Source organism: Furipterus horrens, unplaced genomic scaffold, assembly GCF_987537825.1.
Source record: "Furipterus horrens unplaced genomic scaffold, mFurHor1.1.pri manual_scaffold_10, whole genome shotgun sequence".
NCBI lineage: Eukaryota > Metazoa > Chordata > Mammalia > Chiroptera > Furipteridae > Furipterus > Furipterus horrens.
In genome coordinates this window covers 63,103,296-63,118,952 of record NW_028327180.1, presented here as the reverse complement: position 1 = coordinate 63,118,952, position 15,657 = coordinate 63,103,296, and the positions used below count along the sequence as shown (strand labels likewise).

Sequence of the window (15,657 nt, the reverse complement as noted above, 5' to 3'; positions counted from 1 at the left end):
ATAATGTTTAAACCAGATGTCTCACTCAACTCTTTAGAGTGAGTAACTCACTCAAGTGATTACTAAACTGCTCAAGTGATAACTCAAGTGATTACTAAACTGCTTTCCTAAGGAGTGTTTCTCCTTCCACATCTCATCTATTTACACTAACACGGTAGAAGTTTGCTGTGAAATATCAGTTGAAATCTAAGTAATCTCTAAGTTCCACCTGGTTTGTTGACTCCAGCTTGTTGAGAATGCATATTGTAACTTGTTTTCAGTTATTCCCAGAGAGAAAGTTGGCAAAACCAGGGATCTTTTCTTGCTCCTTCCCACCACGCAGGTAGCCTGCTTTATGCAATAGGCAGCACCCCCTCTCTGGACTAGCAGAGAAATGAAATCTCAAGTCCCTTCAGGAAGCCAAGGGGTCACACCTAGGATCTGATTTGTAACTAAAACTCTTACACTCAGATCTTAACTAGTCACATTTAATTCCTAGACTTACCAATATAATACTATCAGCTTCTGTTCATTAAACAACCATTATTATGTAATAGCTGCTGTAAGCCATAAAGCCTTCATTTTCACCACAAAGAAAGCCAAGGAATCAAGAGGTTTTCTACTTTGTCTAAGAATGTCTCTGTCTAGAATAATGAGTGGTATAATGGACACTGAAACCTAGAATACTACCTCCAAAGTCCAGGCTGTCTCCTTCTCTACCACACCATATTGTGTTGTTATTTGATTAATTCACATTAGAAAACAAAGTTTTCGGGACTTTCGGCCAAAATGGAGGCTTAGACTGACACGCTGTTTCCCTCCACAACTAAGAAGGACTACAACTACCTCAAAACTAAAAACAAACAGAGGTTCCAGAAAATAAAATTACATGGAAGTCCAATGTATGAAGTTATAAACCAGTGGTGCTCCTCCAGATGGGGAGGAGGGGCAAAATCGGACCGGAGAGGTAGGGCTGTGCTGTGGGTGGCAGCAGCGGGGACAGCGGCGGGGACTGTGGGAAACGCCAGGGGAGCACTCCCAGCAGCAGTTGAGACCAGTCAGCTCGCGATTCCAACGCTTAGGAAGGCAGACCCCCCACTGCCTGGGACTGTGAGGCCCAGAGGGCGCAGGGACGGAGGAAGAGGATCCCAGTCTCTCAGCGGAGAGTAATGGCAGGAATCCATCTTGGATCCCTGCCCCCACACAAAGCGCCACAGTGAGATGAAAAGGGTTGCCAGGCAATGACAAGTGTACCGGGTTCTGCCTCCTATAGCGTAGGAGGTGTGACAGCCCCACTCAGGAAGCAAAGGTAAACACAAACTGTCAGAATGACACAATCGTGATTGAGATCCCAGTGATGCAGCTCACCAAACAGCAAATACGGGACCTAAGCAATGAACAAATAGAAAACCTTTCCGAAGCTCAGTTCAGAGCTATAGTCAAAAGGCAGCTTACAGATCTAACAGCGGGACTTAATCAAGACAGGAAAGGAACGAAGGCTACTCCTGCTGAAATGAACAAAAATACATAGGAGACAAGTGGTGAGGAAATAAAATCCAGAGATCAAATAAACAAATCAGAATATAGGGAAGGAACAAACAGTCAACCAGTACAGAAAGAGGAAACAAAAAGTGAGGAATATGAGGAGGCTCAGAAACCTCTGGGACAGCTATAAGCAAATGAATATTCAAATTATAGGGTTGCCAGAAGGTGAAGAACTAGAAATTGAAAAATTATGTGAAAAGATAATGAAGCAGAACTTCCCTAACTTGGGGAAGGAAATAGACTTACAGGTCCAGGAAGCACAGAAAGTTCCAAAAAAACTGGACTCAGGGAGAACCACATCAAGACACATTATAATCAAAATGTCAAAAATTAAAGATAAAGAGAGAATCTTAAAAGCAGCAAGAGAGAAGAAGAGAATCATGTACAAAGGGGTCCCAATTATACTATCAGCTGATTTCTCAAAGGAGACTCTGAAGGCAAGAAGGGACTGGCAGAAATATTCAAAGTAATGAAAATCAAAAACCTACAGCCACGAATACTCTATTCAGCGAAACTGTCATTCAGAATAAAAGGGCAGAGAAAGTGCTTCCAGGACAAAGTAAAACTGAAGGAGTTCATTAGATCCAAACCACTGTTATATGAGATGTTAAAGGGACTGATTTAGAAGAAGGATCAAAACTATGAACATTAAAATGAAAACTGTATTGCAACCACCAACAACAGAAGCTAGGGAATCGAAACAAGGCAAACTAAGTAGGCAATGAGAGTGGAAAAAGAATTATAGGTATGGGGAACATATTGGGGGGAAGTCAGTGGGGAGGGGGAAAGGGGAGAAAGGAGGGAGATGATGCAGGAATAAAGAAACATAGTAGGAGGGAATGGAGCAGACAGGAAGAGGTCAAGAACTATATGCACAACCAATGGACATGGACTAAAAGGGGGGGGACATCTGGAGGGAGGGGTAACTGGATGGAGGGGAGTAGAGGGAAAAATAATTGGAACAACTGTAACAGCATAATCAATAAAGCATATTTAAAAAAAAGAAAACAAAATTTTCAATATATTCTCAATTCAAAAAATTTCAGAGGACTTCGATCAAGATGGCAACATAGGTAAACACAGTTTGCCTCCTTGCACAACCACATCAAACTTATAACTTAAATACAGAACCATCACTCACAACCATCAGAAATCGAGTTGAATGGAAGTCTGACAACTACGGAATTAAAGAAATCATATCCATCCAGACTGGTAGGAGGGGTGCAGATGCAGATGAGCTGGTCTCTCACCCACGCATAGTGCATAAAAATTTGAGAGGGATGTCTCGGGAGCAAGGAGTCCCAGCCCCACACCAGGCCCCCAGCCCAGGGTTCCAGTGCCGGGAAGATAAGTCCCCACCACTTCTGGCTGCAAAAACCAGTGGGTATTGAGTCAGTGGAAAAAACTGCTGGAGCCCCAAACAGTTTATCTTAAAGAACCCACACATGAACTCACCTACTCAGACTCACTCCCTCTGAGCTCCAGCACCAGGGTAGCAGCTTGAAAGGCACGAGTGGTATATAGGGAGGAACTGAAGAGTCTGGCAACAAGGTGAGCAGAGGCAATTGTCTCTTTTCTAAACCTTCCCCCAACAGAGCCAGCAAGCTAGCACCACATCTGACATTCCATCAACCTGGCTAAAGCTGTCTGACCTGTCTTGGAGATCCCCAGAGACTCTGCCCCACCCAACTCACCGGCCCACCCAAGCTGCTTTTCCATATGCATGGTTGCTCTTGGCTCATGCTACACAACTTCCTAAATCCTCTCGAACAAGCAACAGCTGGTGTCAGTGAGCCCCAGGCCCAGCACTAGCAGCAGCCATCTCAGATTGCTTTATAGCTCAGGCAGGGTGGCCCTGGGCAACCCCAGGGCCAGCACACCCAGTGGAAGCACCTCCCCACTGCCCTGGCACAGCTGATCCTCCATGAAGGATCCTTGCAGCTGACTGGCCTGGGTAAATCCCTCCCATTGATCTGCCAACAGCAACGAAGGCTCAACTACACAGGAAGGGTGCACCTGGAGTACTAGTGCGGGTGATAGGGGAGGTTGTGCTACTGGACCCTCCAGGACACCTACGACATTAGGCCACGCTACTGAGACAGGGAGTCAAAGCAGCTCTACTAATACACAGAAATAAACACAGGAAGGCTGCCCAAAATGAGGAGACAAAGAAACATGGCCCAAATGAAACAGTTCAAAACTCCAGAAAAAGTGTTACTCAGCCTTGGCTGGTGTGGCTTAGTGGATTGAGCGCCAGCCTGTGAACCAAAGGGTTGCTGGTTCGATTCCCAGTCAGGGCACATGTCTGGATTGCGGGCCATGTCACCAGTTCGGGGTGCCCAAGAGGCAAACACACATTGATATTTCTCTCCCTCTCTCTCCTTTCCCCTCTCTAAAAATAAATAGTCTTTAAAAAAAAGCTAATCAAAATGGAGATAAGCAACCTATCAGACGCAGAGTTCAAAACACGGGTTATAAGGATCCTCAAGGAACTTAGTAAAGACCTCAACAGCATAAAAAAGATTCAGTCAAAAATGAAGGGTACACTAATTGAAAAAAAGAACAGTTTACAGAAAAACGTTAGAGTGGATGAAGCCAAGAATCAAATCAATGACTTGGAACATAAGAAAGCAAATAGAACAACCAATCAAAACAACAAAAAGATAAAAGAATAAAAATAAAAAAAATAAAGAAAAGAATATAGCATAAGCAGCCTCTGGGACAACTTCAAGAGGTCCAAAATTCGCACCATAGAGGTGTCAGGAAAAGAGAAAGAGCAAGAAATTGGAAATCTATTTGAAAAAAAAAATAAGGAAAGAAAACTTCCCTAATTTGACAAAGGAAATAAGACATGCAAGTCCAGAAGCACAGAGTTCCAAACAAGATGGATGTAAAGAGGCCCACATCATGATTAAAATGCCAAAGGTTAAAGATAAAAATCTTAAAAGCAGCAAGAGAAAAGAAGTTAGTTACCTACAGGGAAGTTTCCATAGACTGTCAGCTTATTTCCCAAAAGAAACTTTACAGGCTAGAAGGGATTGGCAAGAAATATTCAAAGTCATGAACAGCAGGGACCTATAGCCAAGACTGCTCTGCCCAGCAAAGCTATCATTTAGAATAACAGGGCAGATGAAGTGCTTCCCAGACAAGAAAAAAACTAAAAGGAGTTCATCATCATCAAGCCTTCATTATATGAAATGTTAAAGGGACTTATTTAAGAAAAAGATCAAAACTATGAACAATAAAATGGCAAAAAATACTTATCAATAACAGAATCTAAAAAACAAACTAAGCAAACAAGAATAGAGACAGACTCATGTATACAGAGTGTTCTGATCGTTGCCAGACGTGTAGCAGGATAAGGGGGAATGGGTGAAAAGGTGAAGGGACTAAGAAGTACAAACAGGTAGTTACAGAATAGCCATGGGGACGTAAAGCACAGCATACCAAAAGGAGCAGCCAAAGAATTTATATGCATGATCCCTGGACATGAACAATGGTGAGAGGACTGCCTGAGGGAGTGGCAGTTGCTGGGTGAAAGAGGGCAAAAGGGGAAGAATTGGGATAACTGTAATAGCATAATCAATAAAATAAAATTTAAAAAAGTTTTTAAAGAAAGAAAGGATAGAAAGTACATCAACAACTCTGGCTGGTGTGGCTCAGTGGACTGAGTGCTGGCCTGAGAACCAAAAGTTTGCCAGTTCAATTCCTGGTCAGGGCACATGCCTAGATGCGGGCCAGGGCCTGGATGGGGGCACGCGAGAGGCAAGCTGACTGATGTATCTCTTGCGCATTGATATGTCTCTGCCTCTCTTTCTCCCTCCCTTCCCTTCTCTCTAAAAATAAATAAAATAAAATCATTAAAAAAAATACACATGAACAAAAAGCATCATGTATTTTTTCCTTTAGGTAATAAAGAGTGATGAAGCCAAGAGGTAAGATTTTTTGAAATGAGTTTGACTCTACAGGCTGGAGTTCAGGCTTAATTTTCTATAATTTAAGAGAACAAAGGTCAGACCATAATATCCATTTAAAAGGAAAGAAATTTCTTTCTTCTGTGCAAGTAGAAAGATCATTTCTTCCTCCACTGGCCACACATAGAGCTCCTTTAGTCCCTTCTCTCTGTCATGTCAGCCTTCTCTAAGTGTCCAAACAGCAACCTAAAGGAAGCAAACCAAGGTCCTAGGGGAGCCTGCTATATTTGGAAATTTGGGAAACTGGACTTCAATAAAAGAAACCTTTCCCCATACCCACATTAGCTCTTCTTAAAACCTATTCTAGCTCATTTGACACAACTTGAAGCAAATATCTGTATTAGTTATTCATAACTCAGTGGGCTCCAAAATAAATAGGAGGAAAGAATAACTACAAAAATTATAGAAGACAGTGAACAGACTAGGAAGCATGATAAATACAGCTAGTGTGTTCCAATCAAATCATGTCACAAAAAGTGAAATAGAGAAAACCTGAGATTTCTAAATATTTTACTTCTGCTAATTTCAACATAGCAAATAAAGCAACATACTGAGAACCAGCTCCACTCTTTCTCCTCCAGTCCCAGGTGCTTCAGGAGCCATGGGGTGGGTGCAGAGATGGCCACGTCCCAGAACCCCACCACACACAACTAGTCGCGAAAATGGCACAGAAATGGCATCAAGAAACGCTGATCACAAAGATACGAATCTCTTAAGGGGGTAAACCCCAAGTTCTCATGGAACGTGCACTTTGCCAAGAAGCACGACAAGAAGGGCCTGAATAAGATGCAGGCCAACACCACCACCGCCATGAGCGCTTGTGCTGAGGCTCTCAGGCCCTCATAACGCCCAAAGACGTCAAGCCCAAGATCCCAAAGGTTGGCAGCTGCAAGCTCAGCGTACTTGCCTACATCACTCATCCCAAGCTTGGGAAACAAGCTCATGCCTGCATCACCAAGGGTTTCCGGCTTTGCTGGCAAAAGGCCAAGGCCAACTCTCAAGCCAAGTTACAGGCTGCAGCTGCAGCTCAGGCTCCCAAAGGTGCCCAGGCCCCCACGAAGGATCCACAATCAAGGCCTCCGTCTGTCATGTGAGGACAGAAGGACTGGTGTGCCCCTGGGCTGGCTGTCTGCATGAAGCTGGTGTCCTCCTGTGCTATTTCCCCCTGAGGCAGGGGGAAAAAACTAGCTCCAGCAGTGTTATCCTGTTCTGTCCTGACCCCTGTGGAAGTTCCAGCACATGCTCCATACTGTTGGTCAGTGCAGCAAACCTGAAACCTTGTGTTGTGTCACCCCCTAGTTGAAAAAAAAACTTGTGATGGCTCCCCATGCCTACAGATTAAAATTTCAAATACTGTGCACAGCTTTTAAAGGCTTTGGGAGGCCCTGGCTCTAATTTATCTTTCTAGTCTTGTTTTCCACTTCCAGTTCTCTAGATCCACCACAACACATATGCCACACTCCATCCCTTGCTTGAGCTATTTCCTCAGCTTTGAACACCCTCCTGCCCACCACCTGTTGAAATTCTATTCCTTCTTCAAAGCAGCAAAGCACAGTGGAATGAGCCCAGTTGGAAAGTCCAGATCCAGACCCACTGGTTTCTAACTCTAATTCCATCTCCACTACTTAACAGCTTCATGAACTTATGCAAATACTTCAATAGATATTTTTATTCACCTAGGAGCAGGCACACTACCTATGGCACCCTGTGAGGCTACTACTGCAAGTATTAAACATAACGGTTATAAACTAGCACCATGCAAAAGGCATAGTATACTTCATGGTAACTACTTAGCATTCCTCTCCCCTCTCTCCTCTCCTCCCCTAAATTCCCATAGCACTTGGTTTATACCATACCACACTATGAGTACTAACAAACTGTGGGACACTCATTCATCTGTGTATTAGATTACAGACAAGATGGTATGGTTACGTATTTCTAAATCTCGGCCATATACTACTTGTGCATCTTACTTGATCTCTCAGAACCTGTTTATCCACTAATAAATTGAATGGAGGTTAACATCTCATAGTATCATTAAGAAGTTTAAAAGGGTTCATGTACATTAAATACCTGGCATAATACTTGACACCCAGTAAGGTTCAAAGAATGTATAATGGCAATCTGGATGATAAACCTGATACAGAAACTGCTTAAAGAACACATCAATGTAAAATTAATTTGCCCTATTTGATTCAATCTCACAAAGTGATCTTAATACAACTTTAACCTGCCATTTCTCTCTTACTGATATAGATGTCCAACAAAGAGAAAAACAGGGGTTCTTATGCATTCGTATAACCAAAGCTCTGAACTGTGCCTCAGATGGATTTCCTATCTGCTGCTTCGTTAGATTAGATATTTGCTGTCTGGTCAGCTGTGTCACCAGGATCTCTATCACGATCTGTGGCATCCTGACAGTTTCGTGTCTACCTTTGCTTCCTGGGCGGGGCTGTCACACCTCCTACGCTATAGGGGGTGGAGCCCCGTGAACTCGTCACAACTGGTGACCCTTCTCACCAAGTTGTGGCCTTCTCTGTGGGGGTGGGGGTCCAAGATGGATTCCTGCCATTCACTCTCCACTGAGATACCAGGAGCTTACAGACCTAACAGCAGATCTTAAACAAGATGGGGAAAAATGAAGGCTAGTCCTGCTGAAATAAACGAAAACACATATGAAACTAGTGGTGAGGGAAAGAAAACCAGGGATCAAATGAACAAATTGGAACATAGGGAAGGAATAGTCAACCAGTGCAGAAAGAGGAAATGAAAAGTGAGGAAAATGAGGAGAGGCTCAGAAACCTATGGGACAGCTATAAGCGGGCCAACATCTGAATCATAGGGTTGCCAGAAGGTGAAGAAGAAGAATTAGAAATTGAAAAATTATGTGAAAAAATAATGAAGCAGAACTTCCCTAACTTGGGGAAGGAAAGACTTACAGGTCCAGGAAGCACAGAGAGTTCCAAAACAACTAGACCCAGGGAGAACCATACCAAGACACATTATAATCAAAATGTCAAAAATTAAGGATAAAGAGAGAATCTTAAAAGCAGCAAGAGAGAAGAAGAGAATTACATCCAAGGGGGTCCCAATAAGACTGTCAGCTGATTTCTCAGGGGAAACTCTTCAGGCAAGAAGGGTCTTGCAAGAAATATTCGAAGTAATGAAAAGCAAAAACCTACGACCACGATTACTCTATCAAGCAGTCTGGATATGCAGAATAGAGGGGCAGAGAAAGTGCTTCCAGGAAAAAGTAAAACTGAAGGAGTTCATCAGACTCAAACCACTGTTATATGAGATGTTGAAGGGACTTGTTTAGGAGAAAGAGGTTCAAAACTATGAACATTAAAATGAAAACTGTATCACAACAACCAACAACAAAAGCTAGGGAACTGAAACAAAGGCAAACTAAGTAGGCAATGAGAGTGGGAAAAGAATTATAGGTATGGGGAACATTATGGGGGGAGGTCAGGTGGGAGGGGGAAGGGGAAAAGGGAGGGAAATGATGCAGGAATTAAGAAGCATAGTAGGAGGGAGTGGAGTAGATAGGAAGATGTTGAAAAGAACTATATTCACAACCAATGGCCATGGACTAGGGGGGGGGACAACCGGAGGCGAGGATGTCACTGGGTGGAGGAGAACAAAGGAGAAAGAAATTGGGACAACTGTAACAGCATAATCAATAAAGTATATTTTAAAACAACAACAACAACACGGTAAAAGCCTTAAGAGCTGTAGGGGGTAAAATGGTCTGTCAAAGTTAAACAAAACTCTGACATTAGTGGTCTACCAAGAAGTGGAAGCTGTTCATTCATTCTGATTCTAATTTGCTGTATCATCAAATTATCTACTCAAAACTCCAATCAAATGTCAACTAACTTCTAATATAATATTTTTCCATTTTAAACACTTACAACCCACTGCTCAATTTTTTTTAACATACAAGAGCCTATTCGTTTCAGGTGTGACACTGCTAAATTTAAGAGGAAAAAGACCCTCCAATATTAATTACAGTGAAATCTAATAAAGAAAATTATGGAAAAGCAAGAACTTGCTAAAACAAGACAAATCACAGCATTTGGACTCCACTCTCATAGAGATCCACAGGTTGTATAGCATACAAGTCAATGGACTCAGCTTTAAATCTGACACCACCACTGTGTAACCTAAACACCTTACTTCTTAAGCCTCATATCCTTCATCTGTATCTCACAGCGCTGTATTAAACATGATAATGTATGCTATGTGTTTAGCAAAGTACTTACATCAACTAGGAGTGCCTGACCACTAAAGTTCTTGGTAAATAACTGCTGAAATTAATAATTAGTATATTTTATACTAGAAAATAAGTGTATCACTAAGTTTAATTCTCTCTGAAGTTAATAAGCAGCAATACTGTCGGGGCATTTTACATTTCACAAAGCCCTTCGACCATCCATAAACTCAGTTGATCTCCACAGTATCCTGGGGGGGAGAGGGGGTAAACATTTCAAAAATACGTATTTTAGAAATAAGGAAATTGGTATCCATCAGGGTAACAAAGAGTCAAGGTTACCCATCCTAGTGGCCTCCCCTACCCAATTCTCCAGCTAGAGATAAGTGCTTATCCCTCAAGTTCTTAACCCTACTTGGAGATTCCTGCAAGTTACCACCACCCTCCTCTAGCACGTGAGTCCAGGAATAAGCCCAGGGTCGTAAACCCCGCCAGAAGCCACTGATGACATTTATCATGTTGCATTTGGTTCCTTATGTGGAGTGTCCTCCCACGCCTTTAGGGCGGGGGCCAGGCCTGCCCTCTCTTACCAGATCGTCCAACACAAGACCTGGCATTCAAGGTGCCCTGAGTAAATGTTTATGGAAATGGCATGGGATGCTGATAGGTTTTCCAGGGACCCGGAATGAGCCAACTCCGCGGTGGGAACTTAAAATCCAGAGTCGCTGGGCGAGGAGGGTCCGACCTGGGAAGGAGGCCTGAAGACGGGTGCCCATAGGGACACCAGGGAGACTGAACCGCTGACGGAAAAGGGGGAAGCGGGTCTGGCAGCAGCCACCACCGAAAGGCCAGAGACAGACAAGCTCGGGGGCAGCAGGGCAGTTGGCGTCTGGGGGAGAGGGGGAGGGGGCCGCCGGATGGTCTGAGGAGAACCCTGGGCCCAATCTCAGGAGAGTTCTGTGGTCCTCTGGGGGCCCACTTCCCAGCCCGCGGAGGCACTTGCTGCACCGAGTACTCGCTGCTACCTGAAACTGCAGCAGCTTCTCTGTCTGCTCCTGGGTTAGATCCCGTTCCTCCGGCGCCGCCATTTTGCCGCCGCCTGTACGCTCCTGACCCGTCCGCACCGTCACCCGCCGGAACTGATCTCAGCAGCTACTACATCCGGTTGGAGCGGCCGCCGGCGCGCAACTGCGTCTGCGCGTGCTGGCCCCGCCAGGGGTGGTGGTTGTAGTAGTGTCGGTGGTAGTGGTGATTGTTTGCGCCGCCAGAGGGCGCCACTCTCGGGCAGGTCCCGAACACTTTCGGAAATTGCCGAGGGCCTGTAGGTACCAGTCGGCCTGACAATTTCGGCAAAGAACGGATCTGCTAGGAAGCTAAGACTACTGAAGAGATCGCAAAGAGCCGAGCAGTCCCGAATTCTATCGAGAAGCTCCAGAAATTCCCGAAAGCGTCTCGGCTGTTTTCCGCTGTGTCCTAACCCTGCACTGGTGATCTATAATATTCCCGAATGTTTCTTAGGAAATTGTGGCCTTTACGGAATATTGGCGGTTTGATGTTTGATTCCTGCTTTGACATTTGCAAAAGATCCTGGCCATCCCTCAGAGGTTCCTGAAGTCTCCGAATACTGGTCGGGCCGTTAGGACGCAACCTTCGAGCCGGAAGCTGCAGAAGGCTGTGGCCACGGGAAAATCCATTTTGAAGTCGCTTGCTAGGATTGTTTGGACTTGGCTCCCAGGGTCTTGGATGTTTAATGGCGCTACCAGCCTTGGGCAGAGCTTTCTGTCCAACCCCATGTGACTCAGCTCCTGCTGCCTTAAGCCTCCAGTCTTCTGCCCACTGGGCCACTGAAGGGAAGATCCGTGGACTGAGATCAGAAGACTGGGGCCCGTTCAGGTGCTAGTGCCCACCTGGTGAAGTGAACATCCTAGGGCAAACCGACTTCTCTCTGGGTTCCGTTTTGCCATTGGTGGAATCAAGTTCCCTGGTAGCCCTGACATACGGCCTCAGTGCATTCTCATTGGATGCAGACCTTAACCCTTTGCGAGGCCTTAACCCCACCTGTCAATGTCTGCCTTCCTCTGCACTGTCCTTGTTCCTTCCAACCTGCTATCTCTCTTTAGAGCTCCTTTCTGCATTTCCACGTCTTGTCTTCTTCCATCTGCCTCCTCTGGCCACTGTCCTCTGATACCTCCCCACCTTGGCGAGGCAGAGGGGTCAGGTTCTGGTGCACACTTCCGTAGACTCCCCGTGTGACTCTTCTAGCAACGCCCCGGTGTTGTCCCATTCTGCAGAATCCCACCACTGCCTGTTACAGAGCTAAAGGGGGTTCTTTCACGTGGCGCCTTGGTGTAAAACCCAACAACTAGTGTTGAGGAAACAGGTCTTTATTTACAGTATTCCAACCTGGGAGGGCAGTGAGCACTTCAGCTCAGAGCCCTGTTCTCCCACAGGACCCAGCACTTCCCTTGCTCCCCAAAAGGCTAGAAGCCAAAAACATTCCCAGAAGTTCCCCATCCCTTATCTGTCAGCTCTGTCTTTCAGGATCTGGGGTATGATGTCATCAGTCTCCATACAACAGTCCAGGAAAACATGTGCCGTTGTTGCACTGGTTCTCTCTTTGCCCTTTCAAAGCCACATGGATCTCCTACCTCCTTGCAAACTGTGTGGTTCTCCCTATTTATCTCCTTGTAAACCGTGTGGAACTCTCCTCTCTCAAAATGGCTGCCACCTTATTTTTAAATCCCTGACCATGGCCTATGACACAGTGGGCGTGGTAACCGGTTCTGACCATTCAGATTGCACAGGCCCTGTACAATCTTTGCTAACCATTACATAGTCAAAACCCCTCCCATCTCCTTGGGGCCTTGGGAGAACCAAACCATTTGCATAACTAAGATGCTAGCTACCAGCCATAGATATGCAAACTCATCTTGAAAGCTGTTCCCTGCCCCATCCCCCAACCACAGGCTCTGGGGATTTTGGGGGACCCTGCTCTGTAACATGCCCACCTCACAGGGGTGACCAGGTGAATGAAACAGGACAGAAGGTACTTTGAAAGCTGAAATCCTGTTAGAAGTACATTAAGGAACGGAAGGATTTCCATTAGGGCTACTTCTTCCTTTCAGGCCTGTATCAGGTCTTACTGATGGGGGATTCAAATTTTAGTTTCCTAAAATGGAAAATTTTAGTTTCATGTAACAGATAATAAACTTCGTAATCAGTGTTTGTAAAAAGCTACCGTTTCAGGAACTGGAGGTATGACCCACCTTCACTCCAGGAGACCATAAGCAGTTCCACCTTTGTGGCTCAGGAGGACTGCAGGCAATCAAGATGGTATCTGAGCCATTGTACTCCAGGGTGAGACGACCACCACCCAGGGCACAAGGACCACTGCCCAGGACACAGATGAAGGAATGCTGCAGCTTTTATCTGATTAACCTTTTCCCTGCCTTTCAAACCCCTTACCTACACTTTTCTTCTCCTTATAAAAAAGGTCCATTTATAATGGAATTTGAGACAGTCTGTTAGGGTACAAACCCACTGTCTTCTCAGATCACCAACCATCTGAATAAAGTGCCCATAAAGATTCAATCCCTGTCTCTGCTTATTGGGTCTGGAAGTTGACAGGCAGCATGACCACCAGCTTTTCTGGTTTCATTACCAGGTCTGTACAAACTTCACAACAATGTCCTGAAACTTTTCTTACACCTTTCAGGTAAAATTGGAAGTAAATAACTGTGACTTAAAATAATTTATTACATCGACTCAAAGCTCAGGGGAGACGTGTTACTGTTCAACATATCCAATGATGTTGGACTCAGACAAACCAGGTGAGGCAGGGCAAAGTCAGATGCCCTCTGCGGTTGTTGCGCCATTCTGATTTAAGGTGTACTTTTTCTTTTTTTTTTTTTTTTTTTTCAAGCTCACAAAAGTACTTGATATTTGAGGCAAGGAGAAGCCTGGCTGCAAGGATTAGTTCCAAGCAGCCAAAACCCAATTGTTAGTGGCCCTATCTTTTCACTTTGTAAATTCAACTTAGGAAAGGATATCGAGGTGGTAGTCCCGCTGGACAAGAAGGGCAAAGGAAACTGAAAGAGACGTCTACTCAGACTGTTCTTTGGCACCACGGCCAGGCCGGCCAGGCCCTCGCCGGATCCTCTGCAGGTGGCTGCGCGGCCGCTGAGGGCCACGGGCCACGGGCCACACTACACTACACACGGGGAGGAGGAGGAAGGGGGGACGGCTGCAGGTCTCTGGTGAAGAGCAGGCACCCGCAGCTTCAGAACTCTTCATGGAAGGGATAATCCTTGTGGGAGACACAGCTCACCAAGGCACAGACCCTCCAGTTCCTGTTGTAGCTGAGTAAGGTCGCCATATCCTCACTGCTCAATTCAAAGTCGAAGACCTGAAAGTTCTCGGCGATACGTTCAGGTGTCACAGACTTGGGGATCACGACCAAGTTCCTCTGCATGGGGAACCGGATCAGCACCTGCGCTGTGGTTTTGTTGTACCTGTCAGCTATGGCTTTGATCCTGGGATCCTCCAGGAGGGAAGGGTCCTCAGGATTGGCCCAGGGCCTGTCAGGAGAGCCGAGGGGGCTGTAGGCAGTCACCGCAATGCCCTTGGAGTGGCAATACTGGATCAGCTTCTCCTGAGTGAGGTACGGGTGGCACTCGATCTGGTTAACTGCTGGCTTATATTTTAAGCCAGGTTTGTTTAAGAGCTTCTCGATTTGGACGTGGTTGAAGTTGGAGATTCCAATAGCTTTCACAAGCCCTTCATCCACCAGCTCTTCCATGACCTCCCACGTGTCCAAAAAGTTGGCGTCAGAGGGAATCACGTTGCCTTTCGCATCCAGCGGGAAAAATTCGTTGCCTGGCTTGAAACTGATGGGCCAGTGAATAAGGTAGAGGTCCAGGTAGTTCAGCTTCAGGTCGCTGAGCGTCTTCTGGCAGGCTCCTTTCACCAGGTTTTTCTCGTGGTACGTGGACCACAGCTTGCTGACAATGAAGAGGTCCTCACGCTTCACCACCTGCTCCTTGAGCTTCTCCTGGATGGCCACCCCCACCTCATTCTCATTCTGGTACACGTGCGCACAGTCAATGTGGCGGTACCCAAGGCCAATGGCCGCCTTCACAGCCTCCGTCACTTTGCCTGGAGGGGACTTCCAGGTGCCCAGGCCCACGAGGGGCATCTTGGCGCCGTTGGAGAGCACGATATGGCTGGCCATGACTTCCGCGCTCCACTAAGGTGTACTTTTTCAACATCTTCATTATAGTAAACACCACTGGATGTTTTTCACTTCTGCATAGATACACCTTCTTGGTCTACATTTCTGTTTTCTTCTTTTAGTAAAGACATAGTTCCAAGACATATTTTACTTTTTTTTTTTTTCACTCCACTGTAGGAATTTGTCTCACTGCAGGGCATACAAAATGGCGAACTTGAAAATCCCTTTCCTGTTCAAAGGGGGTTTCTGCTTTTAGCTGCAGCTGATGGCTTCCCTGTAAGACCAGTATTGTAAGAACTTCTCATTTTTAGATAGCACCTACAAATTTGGATATGCCTGTGAAATCTCCCCATTTAAAAATAGTGATCACTAACTCAGGTTTTAGGAAAATTACTCTGTCATTCAGCCATAGTTGCAAGCTACTCTTCAGCTCCCTGAGCAGCTGCCAGGCAGAATCCTCATGGCCTCCTGTGCCATGGAAGAAGACAGTCTTGGGAGAAACTGAAGATTTTTTTTGATAAATTCAAGAAGAGTATGGAAAATGTCATCAATTATTGGCTTGCCCTCTTCTTTCAATTTTTCTCTGTCTTTTATTTTGCCTTTTAGAGCAATGCTGTCCAATCAAAATATAATGTGAGCCACATGTAATTGTAACTACTCAAGTAGCTACGTTTAACACAGGGAAAATTAAGTTTAGCAATATATTTATCCAACAT

At 45.3% G+C, this 15,657-nt stretch overlaps 1 protein-coding gene and 2 pseudogenes across 2 annotated transcripts in view; 1 reads left to right on the top strand and 2 right to left on the bottom strand.

The window, feature by feature from the left end:
- Positions 1 to 10,840, bottom strand: part of FAF2 (Fas associated factor family member 2) — a 52,961-nt gene extending 42,121 nt beyond the window's left edge. Inside the window, exon 1 of one of the 2 annotated variants that reach the window (XM_090287922.1) lies at positions 10,737 to 10,840. In XM_090287922.1, the coding sequence (XP_090144048.1) occupies positions 10,737 to 10,799 (63 nt within the window). In that variant the 5' untranslated portion in view covers positions 10,800 to 10,840. Of the gene's footprint in view, positions 1 to 2,979; positions 3,096 to 10,736 lie in introns of those variants that run through there. The other variant, XM_090287923.1, reaches the window with a different exon arrangement.
- On the top strand, positions 6,117 to 6,592 carry LOC150000474 (large ribosomal subunit protein eL29 pseudogene; annotated as a pseudogene).
- A 2,860-nt stretch (positions 10,841 to 13,700) lies between the features above and the next one.
- Positions 13,701 to 14,953, bottom strand: LOC150000472 (aldo-keto reductase family 1 member B1 pseudogene; annotated as a pseudogene).
- Positions 14,954 to 15,657: the final 704 nt, after the last annotated feature.